Source organism: Castor canadensis, chromosome 11, assembly GCF_047511655.1.
Source record: "Castor canadensis chromosome 11, mCasCan1.hap1v2, whole genome shotgun sequence".
Classification (NCBI taxonomy): Eukaryota; Metazoa; Chordata; class Mammalia; order Rodentia; family Castoridae; genus Castor; species Castor canadensis.
In genome coordinates this window covers 140,182,484-140,201,149 of record NC_133396.1, presented here as the reverse complement: position 1 = coordinate 140,201,149, position 18,666 = coordinate 140,182,484, and the positions used below count along the sequence as shown (strand labels likewise).

The window sequence follows — 18,666 nt, the reverse complement described above, 5'->3', positions numbered from 1 at the left end:
CTAAGTGCTTCACCGTGGCGTAGAACTGTCAGGTGTTCCTCTCAGGCAGGGTTAGCACGGTTTTCAAGAGGACTGTGGATTGGCAGTGTGATTTTCAGGAGGCCCTTGCAAAGGGTAGAGGAGCGTTCGGAGGACAGGTGGGTGCACAGCACAGGACACCATCCCCTGCTGGCTTCTCCTGTGTCTCCTTTCTGGCTCTTTCTAAGAAAATCACAGCTTTGTGGTATTCCAGGCAGCACCATGTTTAGTGCTGTGTTTTTCTCCTTTTCTCAGTCAATGATGCGGAGTGAGAACAGGACTCGTTGTTAGGGCATGTGAGACTTCTAACCAGGGGGGAGTCGTGGTGGGCCTCCATTCTCCTGCTATGGCAGAACCTTACGCTCCATTCCTGTTACCTCTGAGTGTGGCACCTGATATTATCGGATGTCTCCGCCTTCCACTCTTGAAAGTCACGCTGGCCTGTCTATGCGTTAAGTTTATGCCAGGTCTCTCCAGTCTGAGGAACAGGGACATTTGTATAACGTGGGCTTAAGTTGATGAGTTCTCATTATACATCTTGGGGAATAAGAAGCTGGGGCCGGGCTTGGGACTCCAGATTCCAGGCACCTCCTTTGGTGCCCTTTTAGGGAAAGGGAGTTCTCTCTGACCTGCCCCAGCCACGAACTGACCCAGGCCTGGACTGCTGGGTACTCATGCAGTTTGCTTGGGGTTTTTGACTGATGCAGCTGTTGCCTGGCTGGTGTTGAGTTCTCGAGTGCAGTGTCTTTATTACACCTGCTTGGAGCTCCTACAGCTGGCCTGCATAGGCGACTGGACAAGTGTTTATTGTAAGAAGGAACAGAGTGAGAGAACTCTGAGGTCAAAAAATCACTGTGCTACACTGCCAGATGCAGGCTGGACATGTGGACAAGCGCTGTGGTGCCCAGTCAAGAAGTCTCCGCCCCCAGCTGGGCAGACTTGGTGGGCTTCCCCATGATGGAACCTCAGGGCTGGGCCTCAAAGGCTCCGCAGCACCCAGTGTTGGAGAAGGGAGGGAGGCCATTCTAGGTGGCATGGTCTGCCAGTCCTGCAGAGACCTGAGGAAGAGTAGAAAATTCAGGACAGCGTGAGTCGGCAGGCTCCTGAGAAGAGCCTGGAAGAGGTGGTGGGGAGCAGATCCAAAGCCAGCAGCCAGCCGCCAGCCTGTCTCCCTGCAGCCCCGGTGTGTCCGTCTTTTAAACTCAAGCCTTCAAGCCTCTGCAATGCTTTCTCACTCTGGAGAGTCCCTCCACCCAGCCTTGATGCTGGCCTTCTGGACAAGTGGCTGGAGAAGGAGGAAGGGCAGTCAGGAACAGCCCTGGGGGGACAGGATGAACTATGATCTGTTTTCTCTTTTATTTCTTTCTGTATTTCTGAGAATAAACACAGAGCCCGGGAGATCACGAGAAGGACTGGCTGACCTGGGCCTCATTTCTTGTGGCCTCTCTACTGTGTAGTTGGAGTCATGACTCACTGGTCCAACCCATGGCCTTTGTAGCCTCTGCTCACTTACCAGGCCGTGTCTAGAGATCAGGTGTGTGTGGCAGCCACAGGAGGTGTCCCTCATCTGCTGCTGCTGCCCACTGAGACAGTCTGGGGCAGTCATCCCCAAAGCACTGCAGTGTGAGTCCCCGCAGCTCGTGGGCGAGTCCCGCACTCTGCACAGGCCGGGGTGTGCAGTATATGCTTCTAGGCTTGTCTCCCTGAGGTGTCAGACACGAACAAGGTGAGCATTTCTCCTAGGCAGAATATCCATCTTCACTTCTGCATCAGACGACTTCCCTTAACACAACAGGGTTCACCTTGAACTTGGGAATTGCGTTAAGCAGTGGGTTGGTGTTCAGTCTCAACTTTCACGGGGGACATTTTTCTATAGTTTCCTTTTCTTCATTAGGTTGATGGAAAAACATGAAAGCTTTCATCCACACACTGCTGTATTCAGTTCCACCTCAGTCAGGTGATACACACCACCCGGCACGCTTCGCTTAGGGGCTCAGTACTGGAACTAAGACAAATGACATTGACAAACACCAGCCCTGCCGGGTGGGTTTCCATACCCGTTGTGTGGAAAGGGAATAATGAAATCAGATTATCTTGTACGAGAACATTTTTTGGAGACTGACACTGAGCAAAAGGTTGAAGTGGGATCTGTGGGGAGGGGTGACTCATTGTGGTAACATCTGGATAGGAGCGGGTCCAGATGAAATTTGCAACACAGACGACGCACGGCAGAGCGGTAGAAAGTCACCACAATGTCTTGCGATAAATTATTTACGAATGCCATAGTGCTCTGAGCCTCGGGACGTGGGAGGAAGATTAAGCAGTGGAAACGGTATTACAGAGCTTTTGCTATGTGCATGTCTGACAGATGTCCACTGCAAGCGCTTTTCCATCAGGTGACTTGCAGGGGAACCGCCTCAGAGAAAGAACAATGGGCAAATTTGCCTTCTGTTATAAGGGCAGCTGTTTAAAGTATAATAAGTTCCATAAGTAAAGCTCTTGGAAAATGAAAGGTGGCAGTTTTCAGAAAGCAAGCCAGCTATCCACAGGGGCTTTGTTCGCTGTCACTTGGCACTTTAGCTTTGGGAAAGGGGTAAAATGGCAAGCATGGTTTTACGGTGCTTGGAAAGCCATTGTTGACTGTTCTGAGTCTCTTGTGAGAGTTCCATTCTGATCCGAGCTGTGACAGACACTTCTGCACTTTTGGAAACGGTGGAGTGTACCAACAACTAGAGGCACACCTGTCCATGTGTGTGTTACATGGGATGGAATAAAGAAATTCCTTACGTAAGATTACTTTATAATTTCCTTGGCTTGTCTAGAAGGGGAATTTATAAAAATCTTTAAGACTATAAATTGATTTCCTATTTAATCAGTAATGCACATGGCTTAACTTGCTTTAAATTATTTTTATATGAAAACATTAACACAGAATTTTAAATGGGCTTTTGTGCTTTGGTCTTAGGTAGATCTTGCACCCGTGATCTGATGTTCCATACCTTACCATTTTCTCTTTAAGAAACCAGTGAGGCTGGGCCTGGTGGCACACACCTATAATCCCAGCACTGGGGAGGCCAAGGCAAGAAGAGCTCAAGCTTAAGTTCAGCCTGGACTGCATAGTGAGACCTTGTCTCAAAAACAACAGAAAAGAAAGAGAAACCAGCTGGATTATATTTTATAATTTTCGTGTTCTTTTTCCAAGTCATGAGATCAGAGCAAAGTTTAGATGGCCAGAGACAAGCCTATTTCTGTGACCACCCTGGGGACTTTAACGTCCTCATGCCATCTGCTAAAGATAAAATTATGTCTCATTTAGAGCTATCTTAGGTGTTTTGTATGGATTTCAAACCAGATAAAAGTCCTTATGTGAAACACTTAGAGACAAATTTATAGAACTATTTTCAAATACCTGGCCTCCTTCTGATAAAAAGTTCAACTGGCAAGTGGTCATTGTTCACACTTATGGGTGTGACGTGGTATTTTGATACTCGTGTTCAGTGTGGAATCATTGCGTCCTTGGCAAATATGCCGCCTCCCAGCATCTTCAGGGTGGGACATTTGAAATTCACTCTTAGAAACCGAAATGGCGGAGCGGCTCAAGTGGTAGAGCACCTGCCTAGGAAGCGTGAGGCCCTGAGTTCAAATCCTAGAGCCGCCAAACAAACAAAACAAAAAAAGAAACTGAAATGTATAGCACGTCAGCACTAACAGTAGCCACTGCTGTTCTTCTTGTTTAACTGGAAGTGTGCAAACTTGGACCAGCACCTAAAAGTGTGAATAGTATTCCAATATGTACACATGCCACCTTTCCCTTATCTGTCCCTCCACTGATGGGCACTTGGGTTGATTCCATAGCTCGCCTGTTGTGAATTGTGAGCATGGTGCATGAGTCTCTTACTTCAGTTCCTGTAAATGTATGCCCAGAATTGGGATGGCTGTATCGTATGGTACTTCTAGTTTTAGTTCTTTTGAGGAACTTCTGTGCCATTTTCCACAATGGCTTTACTAATTTACATTCCTGCCAACAGTGTGCAAAGGTCCCTTCACTTCACATCTTTTTTTTTTTTTTTTTGGTGGGACTGGGGTGTGAACTCAGGGCTTTGTGTTTGCAAAGCAGGTACTCGACCTCCAGTCTATTTTGCTGGCTGTTTTGGAGATGGGGCTTCTTGAACTGTTTTCCTGGGTTGGCCTCAAACCATGGTCCTCCTGTTCAGCCTCCCAAGTGGCTAGGACTGCAGGTGTGAGCATCTTTTTGACAGTAGCTGTGAACAGGCATGAGGTGATACCTCAAGGTGATTTTGATTTGCAGTTCCCTAATCACTAGTGAATGAGCATTTCTCAGGAACGTTGTGCTATTGGTACATCTTCTTTTGAAAGACGAGGTGCCTATCTTGAAGTGTATTTTCAAGTCCTTTGTCCATTTTAATCGGGCCGTTTGTTTTCTGACTATTGAACTGAGTTCCTTGTGCATTTCAGTGTTAATTCCTTCTCCCATGCATGGCTTCCCTGTACCTTCCCTCTGTGCTGCTTCACTCCCTGTCTCCTTTGCTGATACAATTCTACCCGTCTTTCCTTTGGTTTCCTGTGCTTCGGGCTCCTCTCTTGCTTTTTGTCTTTAATCAGTGATCCACTTGGTTTGCAGACAAAATAACAGGATTAGGAAATGGTGGAAGGCTCTGTAATGTCACCGCTGTGCAGTGACAGCCTTAAGCTTAGCCTCTCCCCCAAAGATTCCCCAGCATGTCTGTGATCACAGGACTTTTTAAAAAATTAAAATGCCAACAGATGTCATAAATACCCTTCCCCTTCTCAGCCCTCTGGAAAAGCGTGTGTTAACCGGGGTGGGCACAGTGTCCCCGTGCTGCCACCTCTCTGTGAGCCCACCTCCCTTCCCGCCGGCTTCTCTGCCACTGTCTTCGCCTCGGACACTGCAGTCCCTTCATCCTAGGATGGGATGGAGCTATTTTGTGTGACAACTGCTGGTCCTTTTCATACCCTTCACTCCACAGAACTTAGAACAGCTGAGTGCAGTAAAGTTCAAGTTCACCTCTCAGCCCTCCGATGGCAAACTGTGAAAGTCCAGTGAGCCAAACCTTCCGCTGGGGCCACAGGTGCACAGACGATGCAGGCAGTCTTTACATCCACGTCAGAAGCTGAGTTCCTCCTATTGAAACATTTAAATTTTCGCCACATTTTTTGAAGCTGGAGGTATTATTTGAAGTAGGCTGTGTAGATCAGTAATTAGGAAAAGGGAGCTAGAAAGTGGTAGTTCTATTCCAGTCAGGAATAACTCTGCTCTGGCCAGGCTGCAAGTTTGTTGAGTTTTTTGTTTTTATTTTTTGGTGGAACTGGGGTTGAACTCAGGGCCTTGCAGTTGCTAGGCAGGTACTCAACCACTTGAGCCACACCTCCAGCCCTTCAGCGCTTTTCGCTTTAGCTATTTTTCAGTTAGGGTCTCATGCTTTTTGCCAGTAGTCAGCCTCATACCATGATCCTCCTACCTATGCCTCCCTCACAGCTGGGATTACAGGCATGTACCACCATGTACGGCTTGTTGGTGGATCTAGCTAACGTTTGGCTGGAACCACGATTCTCCCGATCCCTGCCTCCCAAGTATCTGGGATTCATGTTGAGCTACATGCCTGGCCCTGGGTTATTTATAGCTTTCTTATTGCCATTCAGCTTTGCTACTGCGAGGTGAGGGACGTAGTGGGTTTCCCTCATGTCTCAAATATCTTCATTTATCCACTTCCACTGTAAAACGCTTGTAGTTTTAAAACTGTGAGGGGAAATGTGGACTTTGAGCCTGTGGTCTGTAAAGTGAATATATGTCTCTGAGGTATCCATGTTGTGCCTTGGTATTGATGACATTTGTGTCTGTTCTACAGGGAGTTTTTCACCTCAGAAAGCAAATGTCACATTCTAGACTGATAACCTGCTCCAAAGGACAGAGACTAATCCAGTTGCACTTTCCTGTTCCTGCAAAGACAGGGGTTCACTGGCCACTGTGCTAGCCCTGTTTCTGTCACCTCATAGAGTGCAATGTTGTGAAGACTCAGTTATTTTAAAGGAAAGTTATGAGGAGCAAACTTCACATGCAGTAGTGATAACTATACGTTCCAGTTTCATGCTATGGGAATTATTGTTACAGCAACACCCATGCTTGATTTTTAGAAAGAAACTTTTAGCCTAATTGCTTTTAGTTTCATTGAAATAATCCTACTGGTGTGCTTTTCTGAATGTGTCTTTGTAAAGTATTCATTCCTTAGTATTTTGCCATGTGCAACTCCCTTAGAAAACTGTTTATACAAAGCTAATACTTTAAAATGCCTTAAATTTATTTTTGGACTTCATTTCCATTTGTTTATTTCTTGACACAAAGCAGTTCTTTTTTTTTTTTTTTTGGTGGGACTGGGATTTGAACTCAGGGCTTTGCACTTGAGCCACACCTCCAGCCCATTTTTTTCTGATTATTTTGGAGTTGGGTCTCAGGAACTATTAGCCCGATCTTTGCTTTCCAAGTAGCTAGGATTACAGTAGTAAGCCACCAGTGCCTGGCCAAAGGGTTCCTTTCAATTGTTGCCTGAACAGAATGGAAATACTATCTACCGCTTTTTTCATTTAAAACTGAAGAAACCTGGAGCTCCCTCCCGTCCATCATGGCTGTGTATGTCAAAAGTGTTCCTTGTAATGTTCTTTGTAATTAGATAGTTCCAAGGTGACCCGGCGTCTTTAATAAATGACCCTCCCATTCCCCGGCTCAAGGAGACCACCATGTAATGTTCAGAAGAGCACGAAAGAGGAACTTGTCTAGAACTTGTTAAGTAAAACCTCAGAACACCTTACTTATGTTGAAGAGTAGTGCAGGATGGAGAGGTGAGAGTCACAGATAAAAGTGAAAGCAGGATAGAGAAACAAGGCAGAAAATTAAAGAAAAAAGGAAAGGTGCCAGAGAAGCTAAAACAGAGAAGCAAGGATCACATTCATGCAGCAAGCACATATTTAATGCCCAGTGCACGGGACCTCATTTTTAGCCAGAGAATCAAGCAAATCCTGTGCTCAGCAAATGAAAAAACCTGTGATCCATGTCCTGGAAAAGAGGGGGAGCAAAGGAAGGTGAGCCTGGAGAGGAAGAGTGGACGGAGAGCAGCAGCAGGACACAGTTGGAGAGGGGTCACTTCCACCCACTCCCTCCATGGCAGAACTCCACATCTCTTCCACGTTCAGGGCCCCTGTGACTTGGGTTGGCATCTTCCCTGATGCTATCCTAGATGGTGGCCGTGAGGACCACGCCCACGCAGCCACCATCTCTTTGACATGCGCTCTTGGTGTTTTGTCCATGCCGGTGACGCTCCACCTGTGTCCTCAAGGACCTTGCAGGCTAGTTGTGTCTGGTGACAAGTGAAGGGGTCAGTAATGACTGCACACGATAAATGCTGCTAAAGGGATGAATAGAGTCACCTGTGCTTCCCAGAGAAGGACCACCCCGGTGACATGACCCTTGTCACCTGTCCTCTTTAAAAGTTCCATTGGAATAAATACATTTTGGAAAAACCTTTAATTTGCTTCACAGTCCAAAAAAGTTTAATTTTGACTTGATTTAAATGTTAAAAAAATGAGGTCTGTTTTCTCATTGGTGAATTACTTACTTACTCTAATGTTCTTATTATACTTTACGGTGTGTGTTAACATTCACATTTCCTCCCCAAATTCATACCTGCTTTAAAATGTTTCAAATTTCAGAAACAAACACGGAAGCGTTTGTCCTGTGTTTTATCATCCATTGCACACACACATGCACACACAAAGCAAATGACCCAGTATTTGTGTAAAACATACAAGTGTCCACCCATTTATTTCCTGATGTGAACGCGCAGTTTATCAGACTTGGAGAGGAAAATGCCCATGTGGCAGGTTGCTGTGGCTTTCGTGAAGGACTCAGAAGACACAGCACTTGCCATACTTGGTGTTTGCTCATCTCACCTGGCCTGTGGCCTCTACCTCCTACCTGTGTTCTGCACCTCCATCCCTGCCTTTAAATAGTCTGTTCTCTACACAAGAGCTACAGTGGGCCTTCCAAAACAGAAATCATATCCGTTCACTCCTTGGCTCAGAATTAGCCCAATGTCTGTGTCTCCAGCAGAATAAAGTCCAAATGTGGCTCCGAGTCCTGTATAATGTAGCTCCTTGTCTGGTTTCGTATCTTACCAGCCTGTTTGCTGTTGCTCTGTGTACCCCAGAGCATTCTTACCCCAGGGCCTTTGCACTTGCTCTTCCTCCTGCATGGATCTGCATTGCCTATGTGTGCACAGTTCCTGCAGCCCACTGCTTAAATGTCACCTTATCCTAAAGAATTTCTTGACCTCCTTTTCTTCTTTCACTTTACCTATTTCTCTTCTTAGCACTTATCCCAATGTGATTTTTTTTCTGTCATTTTTTTTTTAATCTGTCATTCCATAGAACTGAAGTTGTGCGAAGCAGGAGCTTGTTTTCCCATCCAGTGCTCTTTCACTAATGTCTGTGTGAGGCAGAATCATGGTGCCAGGACCTAGTTGTACTGTGCTGATTCCTCTCCCGCTCCCTCCCAGACCTTCCTACACTTATTCTGTTGCACAGATGAGGTTTTTTAGTCCCTTGAGCACAGCAGTTGTGTATTTGGTTTCTTTTCCGGGTCCACCCAAAGGACATGGGCACATGACACATCCGTGTTGGGCTCTGTGTGCCCAGTAAGTGCCGTGGCCTGACTGACTGAGCACCCTGTGCTTCTGGTGTCTGTCATCAGCTCCCAAAACACCTCACTCTTTGTAGGAATAAAAGACAGGCTGCTGAGTTCCTCAGATACAGTGGCATTAGGACTGAAGCAGTTTCACGACGTAGCTGTTTGGGTTCTGAGTTTTGAGCCTTTCGTGTAATCGGGGTGGTCGCTTATGCTACGTTGACTGGTTTCTGCGCTGCCTTAAACCTGGGTTATTCCCTCGGACATTGATATTTCTGCACTAGAACAGTGGGGTCCTTCAGGGGACCTTGCCCCAGAGAAGTTATTTTGCAAATCACAGGGCATCCATGTTTGGTTTGGATCTTTCCAGAGCAGCTACTAAAAGACGCCTACATTTTATTCTGGAGGTCTTACTCTGTTGCCTAGGAAAGTTTCTTAGGTGACTCTGGTAACCGTGCCTGTCCCCCCTGTTTTCACAGGTGATCTGCAACTCGTTCACCATCTGTAATGCAGAGATGCAGGAAGTTGGTGTCGGCCTATACCCCAGGTACAGTGGGCTGTATTTTATTGACTGGAAGACATGACTAATTCCCAGCCAGCCTTTGCTGGTAGTCAGAGAGGCGCTTGCAGCAGCTGCCTCAAGAGGCCGGTGCACAACTGAGTGAGAAGTTAAAGAAGTTGTGAAAATGTTAAGTGTTAACTCTCCTCGTTACGTGCTGTGGTACTGACTGGAGAGGCAGGGCTCCGACCTCAGTGTTCCTTATTGTTACCTGTGAACCTGAGATATCAGCTTCCTGTCTTTCTTCTCACAAGTGTCACTCGGCACAGGTCAGATCTCTTAGTAGCATGACTCAGAGCTGTTCAGAGGATGGCTGAGTTCAGGCCACCTGGGTCACATTCTGTCACCACTAACCAGTTGTGCATCCTTGGGTGGATCAGTTAACTCCTCATCCCAGTCTCTGCACCTGGAGATGGAGCTCATGGGATCGTTGTGGTGACTGAATTTGACAAATACACTCTAATGCTGAGAGGTGCCTTCTGCACAGCAAGCGCTCATCCGAACGATGACTGTTGTAAGGTAGCAGCTCAGATGCATCCCATCTGCCAGATGGTAAAACCTCCAGGGCGATGGAGTGACCAGCTCTGGACAGAGCACACCTGATGTAGATCACAAGCCCTCTTCAGCCTCTGTGGAGAGAGAATCCCCGGTTAGCCCTCGGTGTAGCCATCGGCAGGGTCCAGTTCCTCCAAGATAACTCAGCAAAGGAAGCTGGTCGTGGGGAGGTTAGTGGAGGCTGTGGAGACTGCAGCATTGGTTGAGGCAGCCCCTTGGCTGAAGTTCCTTCCTTCCCCATCTTCATGTTGGGTTCCCTTACTGACTGGCATCTGATGAGATGAGTATTTCTGCACTCCCACCCCAAAAAGGATTCAAAACTTGTTATTAGCCAACTTCCCTAATTAGTCTCCATCTTGGAAGCATTTTACTTCATAGAAGAAGGATGAGGTCATTTCTGTGAACACACCAGAGACTTCACTTACCCATGGCCTCACTGAGCCTGACTCTGCCCCCAGCCTGAAGTGTCTTTGGCTACTGCATTCATTACGTATGACCGTGTGACTCTAGACGCTGTGCACTGATGGACTCTCTTTTTCTTCCTCAGCATGTCCTTGCTCAATCACAGCTGTGACCCCAACTGTTCGATTGTGTTCAACGGGCCCCACCTCTTACTGCGTGCAGTCCGTGACATCGAGGCAGGAGAGGAGGTAAGGAAACAGTGTCTCCCACACAGCTCTCTTATCACAGCTCCCCCAGCATGGTCTGTTCCTAAATCACCTGTGCCCAAGGGCAGCTCTTGTCCTCCTGCCAGTGAGAAGATTCACAACACAGTCGCCTCTGACCAGCAAACAGTCAGACCTCAAACTAAGAGGGGCCAATATTTGTTCTTGGTCACCTTGTCCCTATGGATGTTGGCTCTTTAGCATGGATGCAAGAGGTGCCTCTGCATGGCAGAGGTAGTGTGTTTTATGTAAATGCACAGGGGTCACTAAATCATCTCCTTGGCAGTAGGTCACCAACCTGTCACATCCCAGCAATTGGTCACTCTTGCCTGGGCAGGGAGGCAGCCAGCTTGTGACATGGATCCCATGGCTTGCTTACTCCCAAAGCCACTAAACACATTTTTAATTCCGTGTTAGGAAAGCAGACAAGCTTTACTTTTTTAGGCCTTTGTCACTAGGCCTTAACAAACACCTCAGCATCTCTAGGCGATTGGTTCAGCAAACATGCAGAGCGAATGGAGGCCTGGATGTGACCTCCAGCAGTGCATTGACCTTGACCCTTGACCCTGCCAGGTGTGTAGACAGCAAGCCAGCCTCTTTGGGTGAGTGAGGAACCATCACCCTTTCTAGAACCCCATTTCCCTATACCTTCCAATTTGCTAAGTGGATATTTATTGCAAGTAAAACAGGATCCTAAGCTTTTACTGCATTTATGCAGCACTTAGCTGATAAAATCTAAACTCAGAGGTACTGTATTTTACAGAGACAGGGATTGGCTTTGACAAGACACCCTCCAAACTGATTTCAATGGAACATACTGTCTCATACACAGCAACTTGCTAAATTTCTGTTTTTTTCAGACCAGGGTACCAAGTACACCAATACATCTGTCGATAATATGGAAAATTTAAATTTATTTTTTTCCAGGGCCATATATGACTTTGACACAGGGAAGACAGGGAACCACTGTCTATCTTTAGCAATAGCATGCACTGGGCCCTCTGGGTTCCATCCCCAGCCTGGAGAGAGGGAGGGAGGGAGGGAGGGAGGGAGGAAGGAAGTTGACAAGCAAATAGAAAGCTGTTACTAAGGTTGGAATTTTCAGAAACAACAGAAAGCTCTCCCTTACATCTCATTTTCTAGGCTTGGATACCAGCTGCTCCTGCAGTTGAAAACACCTGTCTTTGGGTGCTTATTTCACCTTTTCACATACCCCCTTTGTGTGTGTGTGCTGGGGTTGAACTCAGGGCTTGGTGTTTGTGAGGTTGGTGCTCCACCACTTGAGCCTCACCTCCAGCCTGACACTCTTCTCCGTCTACCACCGGAGCATTGAGCAGATCCTTCCTCTTGCCCAAAACAAAATGTTTCTGGTCAGGATCAGGCCTATTTTCCTCTGTGGTATAATCAAGGCATCTCCTCAACAAAAGAGCATTCTCCCTATAGGTCCTTCTTCTGTCAGCTTGTTAAGAAAACAAACTTTAGCCTGTCATCATGGCTCACACCTGTAATCCTACCTACTAGAAACGCAGAGATGGAAGGCCACAGTTCAAGGCCAGCCCAGGCAAAAAGTTCACGAGATCCCGTCTCAATCCATCATCTAACTTTGGAAGTACACGCTTGTCACCCCATTACTTAGGAAGTGTAAATAGGATGCATGACACCCTATTTGAAAATCACTAAAGCAAAAGAGGACCGGAGGCTGGCTCAAGTGGTAGAACAGCTGCCTTGCAAACTCAAGACCTTGAGTTCAAACCCCAGTACAGAAAGAAGGGAGGGCGGGATGGATGAAGGAAGGGAAGGAGGGAAGGAGGGAAGGAAGGGAGGGAGGGAGGGAGGGAAGGAGAGATCTTTCTTCATTCCATTACATACACTTTGGTGAGTGGCACCCCCCTGAGCAGTCATCCTCTGCTGGCCATTTCTACCTGTCTCACATCCTGTGAAGGCTGTTTCTTTTCTTTTCTTTTTTTATTTCTTTTATTCATATGTGCATACAATGTTTGGGTCATTTCTCCCCCCTTCCCCCCGCCCTCTCCTGTTCCATCTCCCCCTCCCTCTCCCCCCTACCCCTCGCTACCCTGTTTCATACACCATCTCCTCTGCAAAGCTCTTCCTTGTCTCCCAGGGAGGGAGGCCTCCCTCTCAGTGGTTATTAATGTAGATGGATCTGTATCCTGGCTCTTCTGGTGATTTCTCTATTTACCTGTGAGCCTCACACCCAGGAGACATTCCATACCTCTGCTGAGTTGACTCTGTTGGTTAAGTAGACCTCAGAGACCAGCTGTGGGTCGTTAGCTCAGAGGTAGAGCACCCTGGGTTCCATGTATAGCATCACAAAAAATTTTAAAATAATAAATAAATAATACCAGCTGCATTTCTCAGAGGGGCACTGTCAGCATTCTGCATGGAGCTGCTCCTCACCGTGTAGGGTCGCTGACCTCAAAGAAGATTTGTGTCTCTAGTCTCTGCTCAGTTAATGCTGTAGCAATCACCTCCAACAAAAATACATCCTGTGCACTTAAAACTGAGCCCACAGAGTAAAGGTAGGGAGAGGGAGAACCGTGAGAAAAGACTTTCCAAGACATTGGATGCAAGTCTTAATTTCTATTTATTTAGTTAGTTAAATTGGAGGGAGTGAGGTAGACAGGTCGGTAATTTCCTAGCTTCAGCTTTGCATCTGGGCTTTGCTGTTAGCAGAGTCCATGTTTTAATGTGGATGGCGTGTGATATGAACACAGGAATGTAGGCTCAGAGTGAAGACTGGACGGCGCCTGAAGCAGGAGGTCCTCGGTCTGTGTGTGTTGAGTAAGTCAAAGAGACTTGCTAAAGAGGCACAGAGGTGGAAGGAAATCTAGGAGCCACTTGCAAAGTGTATCAGTCCATAAGCAGGTCCCATGGCTCCTGGAGAGAAGGGGGCAGTAGAGCTAGCCATTCCTTGTGAGTTGAGAATGTCTCAATCCTCACACAGGGAGACTCAGAAATTTTACCTCGTTTCTCTCCACATAAAACCATCCATTGGGCCACTTCCTTTCAAACCAGCACCATTTGTAACACTTTGCAATTTCAGGGTGTCATTGTCCTGCTGAGCCATTTGGTTACCTGTTTTCCTTTTGGCATTTTGTCTCCTCATTCAGCCACTCCTGCAGAGGGATGTTTGTGATCTGGTCCAGGTTTGATTGCGCGTTTGCTGCTGCTGCCCCTTTAGAACTGTGTTCAATTGTTCATGAAGTATATTTGACGGTCTGATAGAAAACACAGATCAGGGAAGAAGGCAGGAAGGTCCTGGCTACCCTCACGGGAATCCCTGGTTAGGAGAACTGTGACTGTTATAGCTGAAGCTATTGGCTGTGCTGCCAGCATGGCTGGAGTCATGTCATGTGGGAGGAATGTGCTTTCAGGATTTGGGGATGCCTGTGCCCCTTGTGGCAGTCTTAGGCTAATGTGTTTTGGGATTAGGCCAGTTTGGTTCTTTGCTCAGCATGTCACATGTTAAATCATTTGACAGACTCACTGAGGTCTTGCTAGAACAGCAGTTCCAGAAACTTTGAGGAACACAAAGATGAGTAGGGGCTAGTGTTGCCTTCAGGAGGAAAGTGGCACAGAGAGAAAACAGGGACAGAACAGGAGATGTGCCATTGTGTACATGTGCACAGGGCTTTGCAGAAGTTCTGAGCAGAGCACCCAAGATGGAGCAAGGGGCAGAGGCTGAGGGCCATTATGGGCCTTCTAGATAAGCAGTCCCAGATCTGAAAGGATGCCTACAGTGAAAGCTGGGGACGGCTTTGTAGAGAATGACACAGAGGCTTCAGTCATGTAAGTTCAGGGAGCATGAGCAGTTCATGTCAATAGACTGAGGAATTGAGATGTGGCAGAGACGAGGGAAAATGTGGGGACCGAATCAGTGAGCCCTGGAGACCCTTATCCCAGACCTCGGTTCATCTGGAGATTCTGCAACAGTGGAGTCACTCAGTTAGTATTTGTGGAGGGGAGAGGGACAAGCAAAGGGACGTTGTTGACAAGTTTAGACAAAGGAGCTGCATGACCAGATTTTCTGTGCATAGATAAGATTGAGAGAACAAGGACCAGGATGACCCCTGGGTAACAGGGCAGTCTGATGTTGGGAGGTCAGGTGGCAGTGTGTGATGAGGAACTGAAGTGTTTAGAAGCTGAAACTCACAGCATCTGTGAGACAAGGAGAAGAGAAAAATGACACTCAGGTTGTCTTTAAAAGAAGTGAGATTTTACAAAGTTTGTTTTCTCAGTTTAGAGCTAGTGTTAGAAAAATTTGTAACTTGATACTCTTAATTCCAGAAATGATGACAGGTCTCATTTTAACTTGGCCTCATTAGCCACACATTTATGGATGGAAAGACAGTTTCATGGGAAAGGGCTTCATTTGCCTTTAGTGCTGAATGTCAGCAAAACATTCAGATCCAGAAGGTCTCCAATGATCTTCCTCTAATGTTGGAAGTGACTTACTGCATTTTCCACAAGAGCTGCAATACAGTGGCAGAGTGGTGGTCAGTGGCATTAATATTTTAATACAGCTTTGTGCTACATCATTAAAGCATCCGCTGATGGATAGCCACATTTGGGATGCATGTTCCCACTAAATGAGCCTTTCATGTAGTGGGCAGATACTCCATTAAAACTGGTGAATCAGTGAGTCTGTAATAAAGGCTTTTATCTCCAGCTGATAAGATGATTTAGCATCATGACCACTCAGTAATCTGCTGTGTGTTTTCCAGGACGTTTTTGTAACTGAGCCCTTCAGTTCTGACAAGTGTTTTGGCAAACTTCAGTGTCATGAAAGAGACACAGGGAAAAGGACCACTATCTCTGAGGGAAGGGGCAGACCTCCAAGGTAGGAGTGTGTTTAAGCCAGGATTGCGATGAGCGTGGGAAGGGTCCTGGCTGGTGAAGGCATCGATGCACAGAATGCCTTTGGCATGGTGAGCGTTGGTCCAGAGGCATCACAGTACACATGATCGTGACTGGCTGTAGGGTGCTGGAGACGATGTTGAGACCAGAAGGCAGACTGACAGTCGGGAAGGGGAAACCTTGCATGATTCATCCCACAAACGTGAGAAACCCTCAGAAGTCTGTGTAGAGAAACACCACGATCAGATGTGAGTGTGGGAAGATCTGTCTCAGGCAGTTTAGAAGAAGGTCAGCAGAAGGTGGTGGGGAGGTCAGTTAGAAAGCCATCACGCAAGCCAGGTATCAGTTGCGGGCAGACATGGGAGACTGAGGGTGGCTGTTGCATCTGTTCATTAGAGTCGATGACTCCATTCACTGGCATGGTCTCTTGTGGGTTCTGGCCCTCAGGATGAAGACTCCAATTACCTTGGAGTTGGTGGCTCCATGTGAGGTACACAGTAACCACCCGAGAACACTACCAGTGTTCTGCTCTGACAGTGGGCCTGTGACTCAGAGCCACTGGGCTGCAGTGAACATGAATGTCCTGGATTAGTCCAAAAGGAACACAGAGGTCAGCTCATTTGCAACCTCACCTTAATGAGGAGATGTGATACAGATAGTCTATGGCTGGCTGGAAGAGAGTTTGTACCCTCAAACTTCCTGACAGGCACATGCTTAGAGAATGACTGTTTCAGCATGGAACCTGGCGTTCTCAGGAAACCAGAGGAACTTCCTAACACATAGCCCTCTAACCTGAGAGATAGTCCGGGCTTCCAATCCAGACGCTGGAGAAGGGTCCAGGGAATCAAACGTGTGTAGTGTGGGCTGAGGAGCCCGGGCCACAGAACTGGAACGCTTTCTCGTACAGGTCTGCACTTTTCAGTGACTGAGGCAGCTCTGGACCACCAGCCTCTCCCTTGGACCCTGAGGTGTGAGAAGTGCTGTCGTGTAAAAGAGTTTCAAGCTCGAATCAAGAGATCACCAGGTGCAAAATCAGGAGTTACCCGAACCCCAGACCTTTGCTGGTGTCAGTGTTCCACACTGTCCCAGGAGTGCCCAGCTCATAGAGATGCTTGGCAACATGGCTGTCTGTGCTCCTGTGTGCAAAGCAGAATATTATACCTGCCTGACATGAAGAGTCGACAGACAGCCTGCCAGCCAGGTGAGCTGCGGCCATTGTCGCCATGGTGGTGGCCATGGTAGATCTGACAGACCTGGCTGGTCAGACCTCCTCCTCCACAGGCAGCCCAAGTGAGTGAGGCCTTCCCAGAGCTGCTTTCTGTCAAAGAGGATGGTCTACTCTGCCCTTCTCAATTTCAAACAAGTAGTGTCATGTTTTGTAGACATAAGACGCTTCTTTTAAGTATAAGGAAAACCATTTGCTTTGCTCTGGGGAGGTTCTCAGCTCTCAGTAGCTAATCCTACCTTCTTCCTCTCCTGCAGCACCCCTTCTTCCCCTACCACACACCTCCCCCATAATTACTTCTACACTTAAAAGCAAATGAAGAGGCAGCTTATACCGTACAGTACAAGCTGACATATGTTGCAGGACAAACAAAACAAACCCAGAGACAGGTGAGGGAATTAGGAGTGCTGGGGTAGGGTGGGAACCAGGTTGTTATTTTAAATAGGGTGACAGGTTAGGCCTCATTGAGAATGTGATATTTGATTGAATCAGAAAGAAGCAATGGAGGTCACCATAGTGGATATGGGAGAGGGGCAGAGGAGTGGCCAGTGTGAGACTGGGGTGTAAGTGCAGGGACAGCAGGAGACCAGGCTGGCCAGAGCCACAGGAGGGTGGGGCGTGAATTCAGAGGGGAGGGGCTCAGCTGAGGTGAGCCCGCTGCTTCTCTGACTGCCTGAGATGAAAGAGCTACCTCTCCCCCTGACTTATTTGCAGACCAGTGTTCTTTATGAAAGTTACTGAAGAAGAATTCATAGAAAAAATAAAAACTAAAAAAATAACGAGGTAAAGGTACAGTGTTTTAGTATTGAAATCACATAAAATTACTCTTTCCAAATTAGCATAAAAGTCTGTTAATGTCGACTTTGAGTTTCTTTCTTCACTTCATGGGGGTAGGAAGGAGTGGGGCTAGCCTCCCTATGGACAGCTCCAGTCTAGGAGACAGACTTGAGTTGCAGTGTGGAGTCCATTGTAAAGACTTGGCCCTAAGGGGGCGCTGTTGTGGCATTTCAGGCAGAAGGAAGCCCTGATCTGACTTCAGTTTTAGTGAATCACTCTGGCTAGAGGATGGAGCGCAGGAGACCTAGGGGAAAAAGAAGGGAGACCAGTCCCTAAGGCTCTTAGATTTCACGGGTAAGAGATGAGGCTGGCTCATATCAGGGTGGTATGCTGGAAAAGGTGAAGAATGGTTGGCTTGGGATATGTTTCCAAATTCCTGCTGGATTTGGGTGGTAGAGTCAAGGACGCCTCTGAGGGGATTTGCTGAGTTTGGGAAGGCTCTGAGATGGAACAGGTGGGCACATCAGGAGTTGTGTTTTTAGGTATTTGAATTGGATTTAAGTGCACTGGAGACCTCGTCAAGTGAAAAACGTTTAAGGGTCACAAGGTGGCCTCAAGACCTGTGACACAAAGTGGCTTCTTGGAGAGAAGCCTGCAATCCCTTAACCACATCCTCTCACCGGGACTTTCACTATCTGAGGCAGGGATTAATTGCTGTGTGTGAAGGGCCCGAGGAAATCAACTTGGTCTCCGCTGATGGTCATCAGTGCTCTGACGATCCCCTTTCTCCATTTGGAAATCATTCCACTTTTTTTTTTTTGCTCTAGTAGCAAGTAAGAGAATTATCTCCTAATTTCAAAGGCTGCAAAGTAGGATGACCCTAAATTCCATAAGGCAGCTGTAGAGTTGATTAGGATTTAAGAGCAATCTGGTTATATCATCTGCTACCCATTTGATTGCCAGGATGAGCTTGGCTTCTCTGATTGCCAGGGGTTACAGAATTTACAAGCTGAACCTTGGTAATACCAAACATACAACAGCTCCCGGCAGTTTTCTGTTTAATAGGGAGAAAGGCAAGGTACAAAAATTTACAGAGGTCGTGAGCCCAATTCTTCAAAATAAATAGGTGGTATTTATATATATTTTTTCACACTGAACAGATATATATTCATATTGAAGTTATATATATTTATATATTCACACTGATCAAAGGCTGGAAGAAAATCCATAAAAATTTGACATGAGATTGTTCAGGTGAGAGGCTACCTTCTCT

At 46.9% G+C, this 18,666-nt stretch overlaps 1 protein-coding gene across 4 annotated transcripts in view; it reads left to right on the top strand.

Annotated features, from left to right (window-relative positions):
- The window catches only part of Smyd3 (SET and MYND domain containing 3), a 567,702-nt gene that overhangs the window by 420,305 nt on the left and 128,731 nt on the right, over window positions 1-18,666 (top strand). For all 4 annotated transcript variants that reach the window (XM_074048805.1, XM_074048803.1, XM_074048802.1 and 1 more), the window contains exons 6-7: window positions 9,214-9,281; window positions 10,396-10,498. In XM_074048805.1, coding sequence (XP_073904906.1) covers window positions 9,214-9,281; window positions 10,396-10,498 — 171 coding nt within the window. The remainder of the gene's footprint in view (window positions 1-9,213; window positions 9,282-10,395; window positions 10,499-18,666) is intronic.